Source organism: Loxodonta africana, chromosome 9 (assembly GCF_030014295.1).
Source record: "Loxodonta africana isolate mLoxAfr1 chromosome 9, mLoxAfr1.hap2, whole genome shotgun sequence".
Classification (NCBI taxonomy): Eukaryota; Metazoa; Chordata; class Mammalia; order Proboscidea; family Elephantidae; genus Loxodonta; species Loxodonta africana.
In genome coordinates this window covers 122,481,551-122,495,247 of record NC_087350.1, presented here as the reverse complement: position 1 = coordinate 122,495,247, position 13,697 = coordinate 122,481,551, and the positions used below count along the sequence as shown (strand labels likewise).

Here is a 13,697-nt window from a genome sequence, read left to right as displayed (position 1 = left end):
GGCCTACCCCACGCAGCTGCCCGGTCCCGCGGCCTACCCCACGCCGCTGTCCGGTCCCGCGGCCTACCCCACACAGCTGCCCGGCCCTTCAGAGGGAAGTCCCTGAGTTCGGGTTCCTCTGGCAGTGTTGTCTGCTTGGCCCATTTCTTTCCCAAATGGAATCGGCTCTGTTTCTTTCAGGCTGTGTTGAGCCTTCTAAGGTGGTTGTGGGACCCAGTCGTTCTGTGTGTCTCCACCTGTTCCTAGGCAGAGTCCGAGATGGCCCTGGATGCTGAGTTCCTGGATGTGTACAAGAACTGCAACGGAGTGGTCATGATGTTTGACATCACCAAGCAGTGGTAAGGGGACATCACCAAGTAGTGGTAAGGGGGCAGCAGGGGCCACACGGGCTCCTTGCACCTTGTAACATGAGGGGCCGTGCTCTCTGTTCAGGTGATGGCCCATGTGACCTTCCTGCAGGCCACTGTGGGCAGGCAGATAGAGGGAGTGTGGCTGGGCACAGCATCGGTGGACACAAGCTCACTTTTGCAAATGGGCCGGCTGGGCAGGTGATAAGCCCAGGCAACACCACCAGGCCTGTAAAATGTGGCTGAATCGGGCAGCTACTTGTGTTGGGGGTCCCCAAAACCACCCCTAGGTTCAGTGGTTGAGTAGGAGGACTCCCAGGTCTGATGATCCCAGGAAAGGACCCAGAGCCTAGTCTCAAAGGGGGAGGAGGTGTGTTGAGGCAGGATCTGGGACACCAGGCATGAGCTCCAGAATCTTCTCCCTGTGGAGTCACGGGACACACTTCAGTCCCCAGGAATGAGCTGTGACAACACTTGTGACTTGTTCCCCGCTAGAGACCAGCGCCCAGAGTTGTCATGGGGGTGGTCACGTGGGCACCTTGCCTGGCACGTCTGGATCCAGATCCAAGGGGAAACAGGTGCTCAGCCTGAGCCGTGCGCTTGCCTGCTCCACGCCCACACCACAGTGCAGGCAGGGCCGCTGTCCCGGGCAGAGCACGTGGGGCCCTCCAAAGTCCCTGCTGCACACCTACACATACAGTGCAGGCTGGGCTGCTGTCCTGGGCAGGGCACGTGGGGCCCTCCAAAGTCCCTGCTCCACGCCCACACACAGTGTAGGCTGGGCCGCTGTCCCAGGCAGGGCATGTGGGGCCTTCCAAAGTCCCTGCTCCATGCCCACACACAGTGCTGGCTGGGGCCTGCTGTCCTAGGCAGGGCACGTGGGGCCCTCCAAAGTCCTGACACCGCACAGCCCTGAGGATAGACCTCTTAGAGACATGGAACTGGGAACCGCAGGTGGCTTGTTTGAGAGATGGCAGGTGGGGTGTCTGCCCTACTGTTCTTTGTTGGTTTTTTGTATTTACTGTTGCGTATGTCATCCGTACCCAGTGTAGGAAATGAGGAAAGTGCAGCCGTGTTCCCCAGAAGCGGTCCCTGGAGCATCTTGGTGACCCCTCCCAGATTGTCTTTTGCGTGTTACACACACACGGAAAACGCAGTGTTTCCGCAAACTAGAGGTCTTCCTGCGTTGCACCTGTGGGCACACTGCTGCCACGTGGGAACACCCACCACAGTTACTGTACTGTGGCGTAGACACTGGCTGCAGCACACTACACGTAGGGACTGCAGGCCTAGACCCTGATCTGCTGCAGCCGCAGCCGGGGCCAGCGTACAGGCCGCCACCAGCCCCAGCCCAGCAGCTCTCAGGTAACACCTACCTCAGCCGCGGCACTGTGCCCTAAGTCACTGTGAGCTATGTCCTGTGGCCCCACTGGCCCTCATGTGAGAGGCCTCTGGTGGTCTGGGACGGCGCATCAGAGGTGGACCATTGATGATGCAGCAGTCCACCATGCAGGGTGGGGGTGTCAGCGCACGAGACGTAGGTGTCGGAAAAGCAGCAGCACCCCCTTCTCAGGTGCAAAAGAGGGAGCTCAGCACTTTTCCTGTGGCCACTGTGACCTGTGTAACCAGGGGTCTTCCAGACTTCCGCCTCCGGCTACCATAGTCTAGGCACTTAACGGCCATTCAGCTCTGGGGTGGGCTGTTTGTGTTGTGTCTGTGTCCCCGTTTTGCACCGAGGGAGGAGAGCAGTTTGGAGTAGAGCGAGCCAGTGGTGCATGCCAGCAGGGGGGGAGGCGGGTCCCAGGAGCACTTAAATGAGTAAGAAATGTGGCCAGACAGAGTGCATGGCCATCATCCTGGCCGCAGTGTGAGCGGTGGGCACAGCTGGCAGGTCCAGGCAGGAGCAGAAGCGTGCTCAGTGTGTGGAGCCCATAGGGCCAGGGAGCCGGCTGGTCAGACCTCTGGCAGGGCCTGGCAGCCCTGTAGGCTTCCAGGGCAGCTGCGTGAATCCGGATGAGAACACATGGCCAGACTGCATATCACATGGGCCGTGTTGGAGTCCTGAGTCCTGTTCGGGGCATCGGAGGCCACAGGCCAGGAGCCAATCAGACCCTCTCCTTGAGGGCAGGGCTCCTGGAGGGCTGGAGATGTGCTGGCCTGGGCTAACGATCAGCTTACTTGCTGGGTGTGAGTCAGAGCAAAGCCACACTCACCTACCGGCCTCAGAAGCAAGGTGTCACACTGGGGCCATCATTTGCTGTTTACATGCCATTTGGAAGCTGGTCCAGGGCACCCTGCAAAACCTAACGCCTGCAGTGCCATGCCCGCAGGTCCCAGCGAGCTGCCGCATGTGCTCTGAGCCCGGTGACCAGAGGCCCGTGCCATCCCTCAGCCTCAGCAGCGCATGAGCATCCGCAGTGGGGCGTGAGTCCAGCCGTGCACTTCAGGACGTGCATCACAAAGAGGGCATGAATCCCGAGACTGGTCTTGACGAGCTCATGGCCGTGGGCAGCCGTCTTTGTGGCATGGACACAGGCGGGGTGTGAAACCCTAGGGCAGCAGGGAGGCCCCTGATCTGCAAGGAGAGGGCTGTGGCCTTAGCCCCTTCGGGCAGGTGCTCCACTCTTGTTTCTGCTTTGTGGCTCAGGTGGATGTGCTGCAGCCTCACTGCCCTGTCCCCACAGGACCTTCAACTACATCCTGCGTGAGCTGCCCAAAGTGCCGACCCACGTCCCTGTGTGCGTGCTGGGCAACTACCGTGACATGGGCGAGCACCGGGTCATCCTGCCTGACGATGTGCGTGACCTCATTGACCACCTGGACAGGTGGGTGCAGCTGCTGGGACACGGGTCCCTGTGGTGTGTGAGGTGGGGCCCCTCAGTGTTCTCCCACTTTGTGGAATTGGCAGCCCTCAGGTTCATTAGGGCCTCGGTGAGGCAGCGGGGTGCTGTGCTCAGGATCCTCCATGGGCAAGGGTCTTTGCAGCCCACAGGCCATCAGCCCCTGTGGGCACAGGGCCTGTCGCCTCCGCCTCTCTCTCACCACCACACTTGGCCCCACGGCTGGTGCGCTGGCCCTTGCTGTCTGCCCAGAGCTGTCTGCCTTCACCAGACTGGGTCAGTGGGCAGCCTCAGCTGGTGTGGCCCGTGGTGGCATGGGAGGAGGTCACTGGGTTCCCGCTCTCTGCCTGCTGTCTCTCTCACACCTTCGTTCTTACTGACAGGCCCCCAGGTGCCTCTTATTTCCGCTATGCCGAGTCTTCCATGAAGAACAGCTTTGGCCTGAAGTACCTTCACAAGTTCTTCAACATCCCGTTTCTGCAGCTGCAGGTGGGCCCCGCGGTGGCGGCCCGAGGTCACATCCTTCCTAACCCTGAGGAAGCGGTTGTAGCATTTTGCCTGGGACATCACCAGTTTGGATCTGGGGCGGGAGCTGGTGCAGGGGGCGCCAATCCTGGTGCACTGACAGGACACCCGCCCCCCCGGCCCTCTGCCTTCCCCTGGTGGTGAGGAATCAGTCCCAGGCCTTTTTCATTTCAGCTGTTAACACCTTGTGTTTCTTTAAGGAGTCAGGATGCCTTTAATATGGCCACACGCTTTAGGTGGAAAGCTAATGAGGACACCTTTCATCAAACCTGTGGTGGTTCTCCGGGTGGTGGGGGGAGGCTTTGCTGGCCCCTGAGGTTTTCCCTGTTTGGGTTTGTTCCAGTGGGATCCAAAGACAGATGGCTGACAGAGCACTGCCTGCAGAGCCACACTGTGATCTGGGAAATGGGTCCCTGACTGCAGCGGTGGCTCTGAGCTTTGTCAGAGAGTAACAGGCACATGCTGCATGTCCCTTCTGCAGACGCTTCCCCCACCCCATCTGGGTTTTGTCACTGCACTGCAGGCGTCATCTCGTGGTCAGTGCCAGTGGTCGGTCCCCATGGCTGGTGTCTCATGGTCAGTCCCTGTGGCTAGTCCCCGTGCCAGTGCCTGTGTCTCCTGACCCCTTATCTCCTACACTGGCCGTCAGCGTCATGTCCAGTAGGGCTGTTACAACGGAGAAAGCATGCAGGCCCATGCTATCTAGGGTGGCACCACTCCCCACGGTGGCCCTGGTGTGCTTGGCCAGTGCACCTGAGAAACTGGACTTGCCATATTCTGTAACTTGAATGGTCTGGCAGCTACTGTGGTTGGCACAGGTCTAAATGCCGGGTCAGATTCAGGCTTTAGGACCCGGAGCGGATGCACTCTGTCCAAGGCCTAGCTGGGGAGCAGGGTGTCTCCAGGAGGCTGCCAGGTCTGTGGGTACCCAGTGCTGCACTGTGAGCTCCCCCACAGGCCTTAGGAAAGCAGCGGGACATTTGGCAGTGACAGGTTGTTGTCGTGGGTGCGCAAGCGCCGAGTTCTGACACTGGTCCCCTTGGCATGAGGCTGCGCCCCCTTACATAGGGGAGGGAAAGGATTTTCCCTGTTCAGACACGTGCTGGGGACTCGAAACCCTCAGGAAGCCCATGGGCTCAAACCATGGCAGCTTCTGGGGAGATGCATCATGTTGCCGATGCCCCCTCCAAGTGGCTGTGGCGTTGTGCTGATCGCCTGGGTGACGGGGCTTTGGCAGGAAACCCCACGATCCGTGTGCCGGCCTGCCAAGGCGCTGCCAGGAGTGGTGCCCCACCGTTGTGCTTCTGTGGGCTGTGCGGGGCCTTTGTGCTCAGCTCCCTCCCCTTCCTCAGAGAGAGACGTTGCTGCGGCAGCTGGAGACCAACCAGCTGGACGTGGACGCCACGCTGGAGGAGCTGTCGGTGCAGCAGGAGACCGAGGACCAGAACTACGAGATGTATGTCGGCTGCCCGTGGGGCTGTTCCTGCCCGGTGGGACCTGCAGCCTCAGACCCCAGATGGCCGAGCAGGGGCGCAGCATATTGCCTGCCCCGGCATCCATCAGGCCTCCCTCAGGCTCTGCACAGACGTCCACAAATGGGGAGACACAGGGCTACAAGTCGGGCGGATCCACCAGTGGGAGCGGTGGTGGTGCTCGAGTCACGTGCCGTCTCCACTGGGAGCGCGTCCGTGCTGGGGAGGCAGGGTGAGGTGCAGGGAGCTCTGCCCAGTGGCCCAGCCCAGGCCCCTCGAGAAGAGAGAAGGCAGCCCTCTCGTTCCATAGAGCGGCTTTTATTATTAATGTGCAGCGATGAAATATTTAGGGTCAGATGCCATCTAGGGCAAGATTAAAATGTGAAAAAGAGCAGCCCTTCCTTGGGAAGCAGATACTTGGCTCCTCCAGAGGCTTCTGGTCCCCTGGGGACAGTGGAACAGACTCCCTGGGGATATTAGGGACCCTCAGCATGGCACCAGGCACCGGGGGTCTGTGTCATCTTTATTGCGCTAGACAGCTGATCCCACAGAGCTCACGGGGCAGCTGGGAGTTGGTGGCTGCGCAGGGCTTGGTTGTACGGTGACCTCACCAGTGTGTGCAATGACTGCCCGATGGCCACCTAGGATGTGTGTGGTGAATAATGGAGCAGGGAATAACGTGGCACAGCTGTGCCGGCATTGTGCCCTGACTTGGCTCGCCTTCCGCTGCAGCCCACTGTTGCCTGTGGGACCTGCTGGCCAGATGGCCCAGTGCAGACACCTCCTCAGGTTTGGTGCTCAGGTTCCTTAAATGGACCCCCGCTTAAGATGGGGTTTCAGGGTGCCCGATTTGGAGCTCACTGTGTCCAGGAGGCAGGCCAGCATACAGGGCAGGAGTGGAGGCTCCTGGTCCCTGGAGGCAGAGTGGCTTTTTGGATGGTGTTTTTCTGACAGTCAGTTCATCTTTAAATGCCTCAGCGGTGTGCATGTTTGGAGGCAGGCCTGTTGGAAGCCCCGCTTGGTGTGGTCTCGTGGCCCTGCCGGGAATTGGAAGCTGCTGTGCTGCATGACACCTGGTGCTTCTCTCCACCCATTGCATCGGGGCTCCGTCACATCGGAGCCCCATCACACTGGGGCTCTATTCTATCAGGGCTCCGTCCTGGGCCTGGGAACACGGGAGTTGTTCCCACCAGGAGGTGCCGGAGTGTTCCTTGGAGGGCAGGGAAGGCACTGTCCAGACGGAGGGGGACACTGTCCAGGAGGGGTGCTATCCTGCACTGCCTGCCCAAGGTGTTTGACCATGAGCTTCTCTGCCTGGGCGGTGGGCTGAGGCCTGGAGAGGGACCATGAGCAGCCTCATAAGAGGGCCCTGCCTTGAGCTCAGATGCGCCCCAGTTCCACCCTGTCAGCAGCTTGTCACCGGTGCTTTGCAGGTCTAAATAGTCTTTCCCGCCCCTTTTACAAAATGCAGGACAGAACACTTCAAATACATGGGGTTCCAGTGGGCGTGCCCGTGACCTGACAAGACTGCACAGCTCTGGGGCAGGGCCTGGGAGGCTGTATGTGCTGGAGGGTCACCCCTGTCTCGAGCATTAGCCAAGAGGCACGGGGGAGGGGCAGTGGGATCTCTGCTCCCTGCCCACTCTCTGCCCTCTGCCCCCAGCTTCCTTGAAATGATGGATGCCCGCAGCCGTGGCCACGCATCCCCCTTGGTGGCCAATGGGCAGAGCCCAGCCTCTGGCTCCCAGTCGCCCGTTGTACCTCCAGGCACCACATCCACCGGGAGCTCCAGCCCCGGCACACCCCAGCCCGCCCCGCCACCCCTCGCCATCCCTTCCACCTGCCCCACCCCACTGTCCCTGGCAGCCCCGGCACCCCTGGCCGAGGCCCTGCTGCCCCCTACTCCAGCCCCCGCCCCACCCCAGAGGCGCAGCATCATCTCGCGGCTGTTTGGGACCTCATCTGCAGCCGAGCCAGCTCCCTCACCTCCAGGTAGGCCCTGGGCCCCCTCAGCAGCTCCAGGACAGGTGGGTGCAGGGTCTGCAGGGGGACAACGGGGCCTCTTGCCCTGGCTCCTGCCTTGGGTCTTACCTGCACTGTGGACCCCAAGTATCTGGAAGCCCCCCACCTTCTGGGTAGGGTGGACTCATGGGCCAGGCCCCTCCTTGCCGCCCCAATCTTGGCAGGTACAGCCCCAGGTATGGGCTTGGGGGCAGGGCAAGTGCGTGATGGGGAGCTGTGTCTGCCCCCCACAGAGCCTGCACCATCCACAGAGGCCCCAGTAAAGGTCCCAAATGTGGAGGACTTTGTTCCTGAAGACAGTCTGGACCGTAGCTTCCTGGAGGATGCAGCCCCCCCAAAGGATGAGAAGGCCAAGGCCTCACCACAGGACAGCGACAGGTAGGGGCAGGCAGCTGGACGAAGATGCTCTGCCAGGCAGTGCCACCAGGAGCTGAGTGCTGGGAGAAGACCCACTGCTGGAGACGGGTGCCCCAGTGTCCTTGAGGGGCACCAGGCAGCGCTGTTGGTCCAGGCGAGGCAGGGGCCTGTCAACACGGTCCCCTTGGGCTGCCCCCGCCCTCTAGAGATGCTGCCATCCCTAGAGCAAGCCCGCCGCAGGCGCCCGGGTGCCCTGCTGCTCATGGGGTTGACTGAGAACAAGGACAAGATGAGGGTCTGTGGAAGGGCAGGGGCGTCACAGCGTCTGGCCTTAGGGCCATCCTCCTGCTACGTCCACTTAGAGGGTGTTGTCGCGGCCAGCACCATCAGGCAGGCATGGAGGGGAGCCTGGGCTGCACCTGGGGTCTCCTGGGAGGTTCCAGTCACAAAGCTCAGAGTGGATGTGGGGGCCGGCATCTGCCAGGAAGGGATGCCAGCTCTGCCCCCTACCCTGTTCCCATGCTGGGGCACTCCCTGGGTAAGTCCCTCTCTCCCAGGGTTGTACCACCCCCACCCTACTCCCACGCTGGGGCTCTCCCCGGGTGAATCTCTCTCTCCCAGGGTTGTACACGCCCTGCCTGCCTGTCATACCCCACCTCAGGGTCTGCCCCACCCAGTGGTTTTAAGCATCTCACGTGTGCACCACACAACCCCCCCAAAAAACACATGACATGAGTGAGCCAAGGATCCCCCCCGGCACCCCATCACAAGGCTGGACCTCTCACCCCCGTCCCTGCTCATAGGGTCCCCACATTCTTTCCCCTCTGGCCTGCAGGGGCACCTGCTGGGTCCACCATCTGCTCAGAGCTGAAGGAAATGTGGCTCAGACACGCATTCCCCCTCCCGCTCCATACAGCACAAATCCTGGTGGCTTTCTGCTGCCTCATCCAACCCTGGCCCGGTCCCACTGGCCGGCATACCCTCAGTGCCAGCAACTCCTCTGGGCTGGGATGCCTCAGCAGGCCCCTTCCACAAGTGGTCCTGTGACTGCCCCATAGTAGCCCCCACCATCTGACCCCCACTGGAACAACAATGTCGGGAAGGCTGGAGGCACCGGAGCCCAGGGACGGAGTACTGGGCCAAAGCTGGCAAGGGTCCTGCCCCATCTGGTGATCTCTGACCACGTCCCCACCCTTTGCAGTGATGGGGAGGCCCCAGGTGGGAACCCAATGGTGGCAGGTTTCCAGGACGACGTGGACTTGGAAGACAGGCCACCCAGCAGACCCCTGCTGCCCATGGACCCCCTCCCCAGTAAGCACATCACTCTGTCTAGTGAAGAGGAGGCTGAGGGTCCTGAAAGTCCACCCAAAGCCACCGTCCTGGGCCCCCAGCCATGCCTGGAGCCAGAGATGAAAAGGTATGTGGGGGGATCTGGGCCTCTGGGGGCATGGCCCATAGAGGGGGGAGTATGGGGGCCTGTGTGCCCCTGGGAGGGGAGGGTGACCAGGAAGGGGGCACCTGGGATGGCTCCGTGTTGAGACTGGGGGGCCACCAAGCAGGTCCTGTGCATAGAACCTCCAATGGGGAGGTTCAGGGTCCTGACCCCTTCCTGTCTCCCAAGGTCTTCCAAAAAGACCCTGAAGCCCCAGGCCGAGGCGGCACCCTCACCAGCTCAGGAGCCTCAGGTGCTGGACAGTCCCTTGACGTCCGAGAGGCATGCCCTTGAGATGCCGGCATCCAGGGCCACAGCCGCCACTGGGGGCCCCCTCCGCAGACCCGAGGGGACTAAGGCTGAGCAGGCAGCATCATCCGAGAGCGACACCGAGGGGCCCATTGCCGCCCAAATGCTGTCCTTTGTCATGGACGACCCTGACTTCGAGAGTGAGGAGTCGGACGTACCACGGAGAATGGTGAGGGGACGCCCCCCAGGTCGCCTGCTGGGAACACCTGCTGATGGAGGCACTGCGGGCAGGACAGCGTCCTGGAGGGCGAGTGAGGGATGCGTGGGTGGTGGTCTTTCTGTCGTTGAACACTGTAGATCTAAAGGACACATCCCCCAGACCCAGGGGGACACAGAACCAGGCAGACCCTCGCCAGAGCTGAAGAGGGTACCTCATCCCTCCTGAGGCCCACCGCCCAAGCACACGGAGCAGGCAGGAGGGTCCCAGCCTGCAAGAGCCCCCGCCTGTCTGCCCCAAGAGGAGTGTGCTCGGGGGCAGGGACTCCAGGACACAGGAGAGGTGGGAGGGCAATCTCTAGGCTGGCCTCCCATGCCGGCCTCCCTCCCTCCCTAACCAAGCAGACCCGATGGCCGTGACGCCAGACGGGCAACCACATTCAGGCCCTGAGGGTCACCTGGCTCCACGGAGGTTTGCTGTGACCAGCACTGACCTGTCTGTCCCTCCTCTCCCAGAATGAGTTCCCAGTCCGTGAGGACCTCTCCGACCTGACCGATGAGGACGTTGGCCCAGCACAACCACCCCGACCACTCCAGCCGCCCACACCCTCCTTCAGACCCAAGAATGACACCGACCTCTTCGGACTGGGCCTCAGGGAGCCAGGCCCCAGGGACAGCAGCGATGAAGGTGAGCCTTTCCAGGCTTGAACCAACCCTTGGGTCAAGGCTGGCTGTTCGGGCCTGCCTAGGCCTGCCAGTCCTTGTCCGCATCCCCTACGTGGGCCGTGTGCCTGTCACTCAGTGCACAGAAGCTTTGAGAACAGAGAGGGGGCCAGGCTGCAGTGTCCGCAGGCCTACGTCTGGTCAGGCTGTCCTGCAGGCTGGTCCAGGGCTGAGCCCAAAAGGCCTGCCTGCCCGTGTACGCGCCTGAACCCCGGCTGCCTGTCCCAGGCCCGTTCCAGCAAGTTGCCAGCTTTCAAAGGGAAAGACGAGGGGTACGTGCTGACATTGTCCAGGCGTGCGGCTGCAGGGCCAGATGAACAGGTCATTGGCTGTGCATCCCTGTGAGACACTGGGGGTCACGTGCTGACCTGCCAGTCCCACTGTAGCCACCTCCACATAAAGGCCGGTAGCTCCTGGCCGACTGGGCCAGCCAGCACAGATGCGCATCCAGCCCCCGAAGCCATGTGACCTCAGAAGTGGGGTGGACAGTGCCTTCCTCTGTGGTGTAGCCCAGGTGGAGCCAGTGATGTGGTGCACAGTAGTCACTGTGGGGGCACCCAGGCCCCTGTCGCTTGTCCATGGCACAGTTCCATGGCCAGAGGTCAGCCGGCAGGGGCCCCTTGTAAGGTGGTGGGGTCAGTGGCTGCCTGGGTAGGCGCCCCAGGGCCCTTGTCCTTTGTGGGGGCTGTGGAGACTGGCTGTGTTGAGGGGACAGTGGTCCTGGAAGAGTGTATAGGGCGGGGTGTCAGTCAGAGGCAGGGTCCCCTCTCCGGTTGCCCACTCCTGTACCGAGGGCCCAGCCCCCTTGCGGGGACACAGGGATGCCCTGGGAATAGCAGCCTGTGTTATCTGTGCAGATAAGGTTGGCAAGCCTCCCTCCAGAGAGAAGAAGAAGAAGAAGAAGAAGAAGGAGGTAGGGCTTTGCACTGCCCTGGGGTGGGCCATGTCCAGGGTGGGTGGGTGTCCTTCCCTGTTCCCCCCACCCACCACAGCCCCAGTGACTGCACTCCCTTCCCCCCTCTCGCCCAGGAGGAAGAAAAGGCTGCGAAGAAGAGCAAGCACAAGAAGGGCAAGGACAAGGAGGAGGGCAAGGAGGAGAAGAGAAAAAAAAAGAAGGCACCTCGGAGCAAGAAGGAGGCCACTGATGAGCTGGAAGCCTTCCTGGGGGGCGGGGCCCCTGGTAGCCAGCACCGTGGTGGCGGGGACTACGAGGAGCTCTAGGTCTGGCCGCTGTGGTGGCGACCCTGTGGCGGGCAGCGGGCGGCACAGTTGGCACAGGAAGGCCTGCCTGCACCGCCCCTCCCACAGCCCAGCTTCCTCATTGGAGGGGCCCAGCCGAGCCCCGTGTGCAGCAGGCCCAGGCGGCAGTCAGCCAGGAGAGGCTGGTGCCCAAGGTGGGGTGGGGCAGTGTTTCTCAGGGATGTGACTGAGGCCTGCGAGGGAGCTGCAGGGTCTGTTTACAGGGGGCACTCCGCTTGGGCTCCTCGGTTGCCGTCACCCCAGCTCCCCCTCCTGCTTGCCCTGGGCACACGCCCACCGCCCACTTGCAGCCACTACATGCAGATGGCACCACTTCTAGCACGTGTGGCTCCCCACGACAGACAGTCAGCCCTGGGTGGCTGGGCTCCAGGGAGGACTCACTGGTCCCTCGGAGCAGCCCCCAGCCCACCAGGTGAAGCTGCAGGGGAACAGCAGCAGGGGCAGTGCCTCCTGGGACATGACTTTCCCCAGAGTGTTTCTGTTATGCCACCTGTGGCCACAGCTGCTTCTGTACCCAGGTGGGTGCCATGGGCTGGAGCTGGGTGATTCCCAGTTATCTCATCTCCATTCGGACTATAAAGCTCTCCTGTTTTATGCCGAGTCCTGTTTTCTCTCCCTGCCTTTTGGGCACCTGCAGCCCAGGAGGCCTGGGACACGCCCAGTTCCTCGGCTTGCTCTCCCCCTCCCTGAGGATGCCATCCTTTGGCCCCCCGTTGCTTTGGGTTGGCAGGGAAGTCCTGAGTGCCATACCTGTGGGCCAGGCAGGGCTGTGGCTCTTGGTGTAGGAAACAGCCCAGTACTGCCCCCCACCCCCCGCCACCTGGAGGACACCTGCCCCATCAGTCCCACCTCCTGGTCCCTTGACTTTGGCAAGGGGGCCTGTGCACAGGCAAGGCTGCCCACCCTTCACCCCAGGTGGGGACCCTGCTGCCTGCTACACTGTGGATGGGTTGGGGGTGGTCCAGGGACCAGGGCTGAGACCCCACCAGCTCAGCCAGTAGCCAGGCCTAGCCCCACACACCATATATACACTGTCATACTGAGCGACGTGGCCACGGGCCTGGGGCATGCCCTGGCCCCTAGGCAGGGACTGGGCAGCTGCTCCCCTGGACAACCATAGGCCCAGCCCTGTGGGCAGGTGTGTGCCCCACCCAGGCCACCCCTCCCTTCGCTCTTGGGTACTCCCCTGCAGCCCCTGCCCCTCCAGCTGCTGGCAGCTCCCAGCGCCTCCCACTGCCTCCACTGTTGCCTTGGGAACAGCTCCTGATGCTGGTGCCCGTCCCTCCTCCAGAGGCTGAGGAGCAGGTGCTCTGCCCCAAACCAGAGCGGGGGCCAAGCAGAGCGGGTACTGCCAGGCCCCCTTCTCCCCCCTTTCTCTTTCTGGGGACAGGAGGCATGTACTGAGCACACACAGTGGGCTGAACCGTGCTAAGAGCTCCGTGGAGTTTTCCTTCCAAACCTGCCCCAGCCTGTGACGTCAGGGCTGCCTGCTCACTGATGTGGGGACTGGGGTCTGGAGGAGGTGACCCTGCCAGGACCCATGGCAAACCACCACCCCCACCTTGTCCCGGAGAGTGGCTGCCCCCCTCCAGAGCCAAGAGCACCAGGGCTGCCCCTCTGCCAAGCTAGAACGTCCTGAGATTTAGCGACTCACGGAGCGGGGCTGGCAGGGCTGCAGCAGAATGTCACCCTAGAGTTGACAAAAGGGCCTGATGCAGACCTGCCCAGGGTGGGTAGTGACAGCCCTCAGCTGGGTGCAGGGCCCTGCCCTGGCCCCAGGTTTGGGCCAAGGGCTTTGTGGCCATCTGGCCCCAGAGTGCCTGCTGAGATGTTGGCACCTCAGCCCCGCGGCGGATGGGTCCAGGGGAGCGGATGGGCGGGCAGGGAGCTGCCCATCTGCTCTACGCGGGCCCAAGCTGAGAGGCCAATTCCGGAGCCCACGCCGTCTCGGCAGCCTACCCAGGCCTTGGGCTGCTCCAGGGCCTGCTCCGAGGTCCCGCTCGGTCAGCTGCCGCGCTCGGAGGTGACCCTGAGGTGGGGCCTAGTAGGACCGGCGCGGTCCCCAAGTTAGGCGTGCGCCCTGGGGACCCGGTGGGACTTGGGGCTCTCCGCCCGCGCCGGCCCAGCCCCGAGCGGCCCCACCTGGGGCGCGGCCCCTTTAAGTGCCGCCCCCTCGGCCGCCACCGGGGGCAGCAGTGAGCCGGCGGCCGGTGATCGGGGCCCCTGCCTGGAATCTTCCGCCGGCGCCGGGGAC

The 13,697-nt window shown here is 62.5% G+C and overlaps 1 protein-coding gene across 5 annotated transcripts in view; it reads left to right on the top strand.

The window, feature by feature from the left end:
* RABL6 (RAB, member RAS oncogene family like 6) overlaps positions 1–12,037 on the top strand; it is a 32,075-nt gene extending 20,038 nt beyond the window's left edge. For 3 of the 5 annotated variants that reach the window (XM_010602235.3, XM_003423051.4, XM_023542181.2), the window contains 11 exons: positions 247–338; positions 3,032–3,172; positions 3,571–3,676; positions 5,065–5,168; positions 6,848–7,176; positions 7,440–7,584; positions 8,765–8,980; positions 9,185–9,473; positions 9,977–10,148; positions 11,041–11,096; positions 11,213–12,037. In XM_010602235.3, coding sequence (XP_010600537.2) covers positions 247–338; positions 3,032–3,172; positions 3,571–3,676; positions 5,065–5,168; positions 6,848–7,176; positions 7,440–7,584; positions 8,765–8,980; positions 9,185–9,473; positions 9,977–10,148; positions 11,041–11,096; positions 11,213–11,404 — 1,842 coding nt within the window. In that variant the 3' untranslated portion in view covers positions 11,405–12,037. Of the gene's footprint in view, positions 1–180; positions 339–3,031; positions 3,173–3,570; positions 3,677–5,064; positions 5,169–6,847; positions 7,177–7,439; positions 7,585–8,764; positions 8,981–9,184; positions 9,474–9,976; positions 10,149–11,040; positions 11,097–11,212 lie in introns of all 5 variants that reach the window. The other 2 variants (XM_064290721.1, XM_023542183.2) reach the window with 2 other exon arrangements.
* The last annotated feature ends 1,660 nt before the right edge of the window (positions 12,038–13,697 follow it).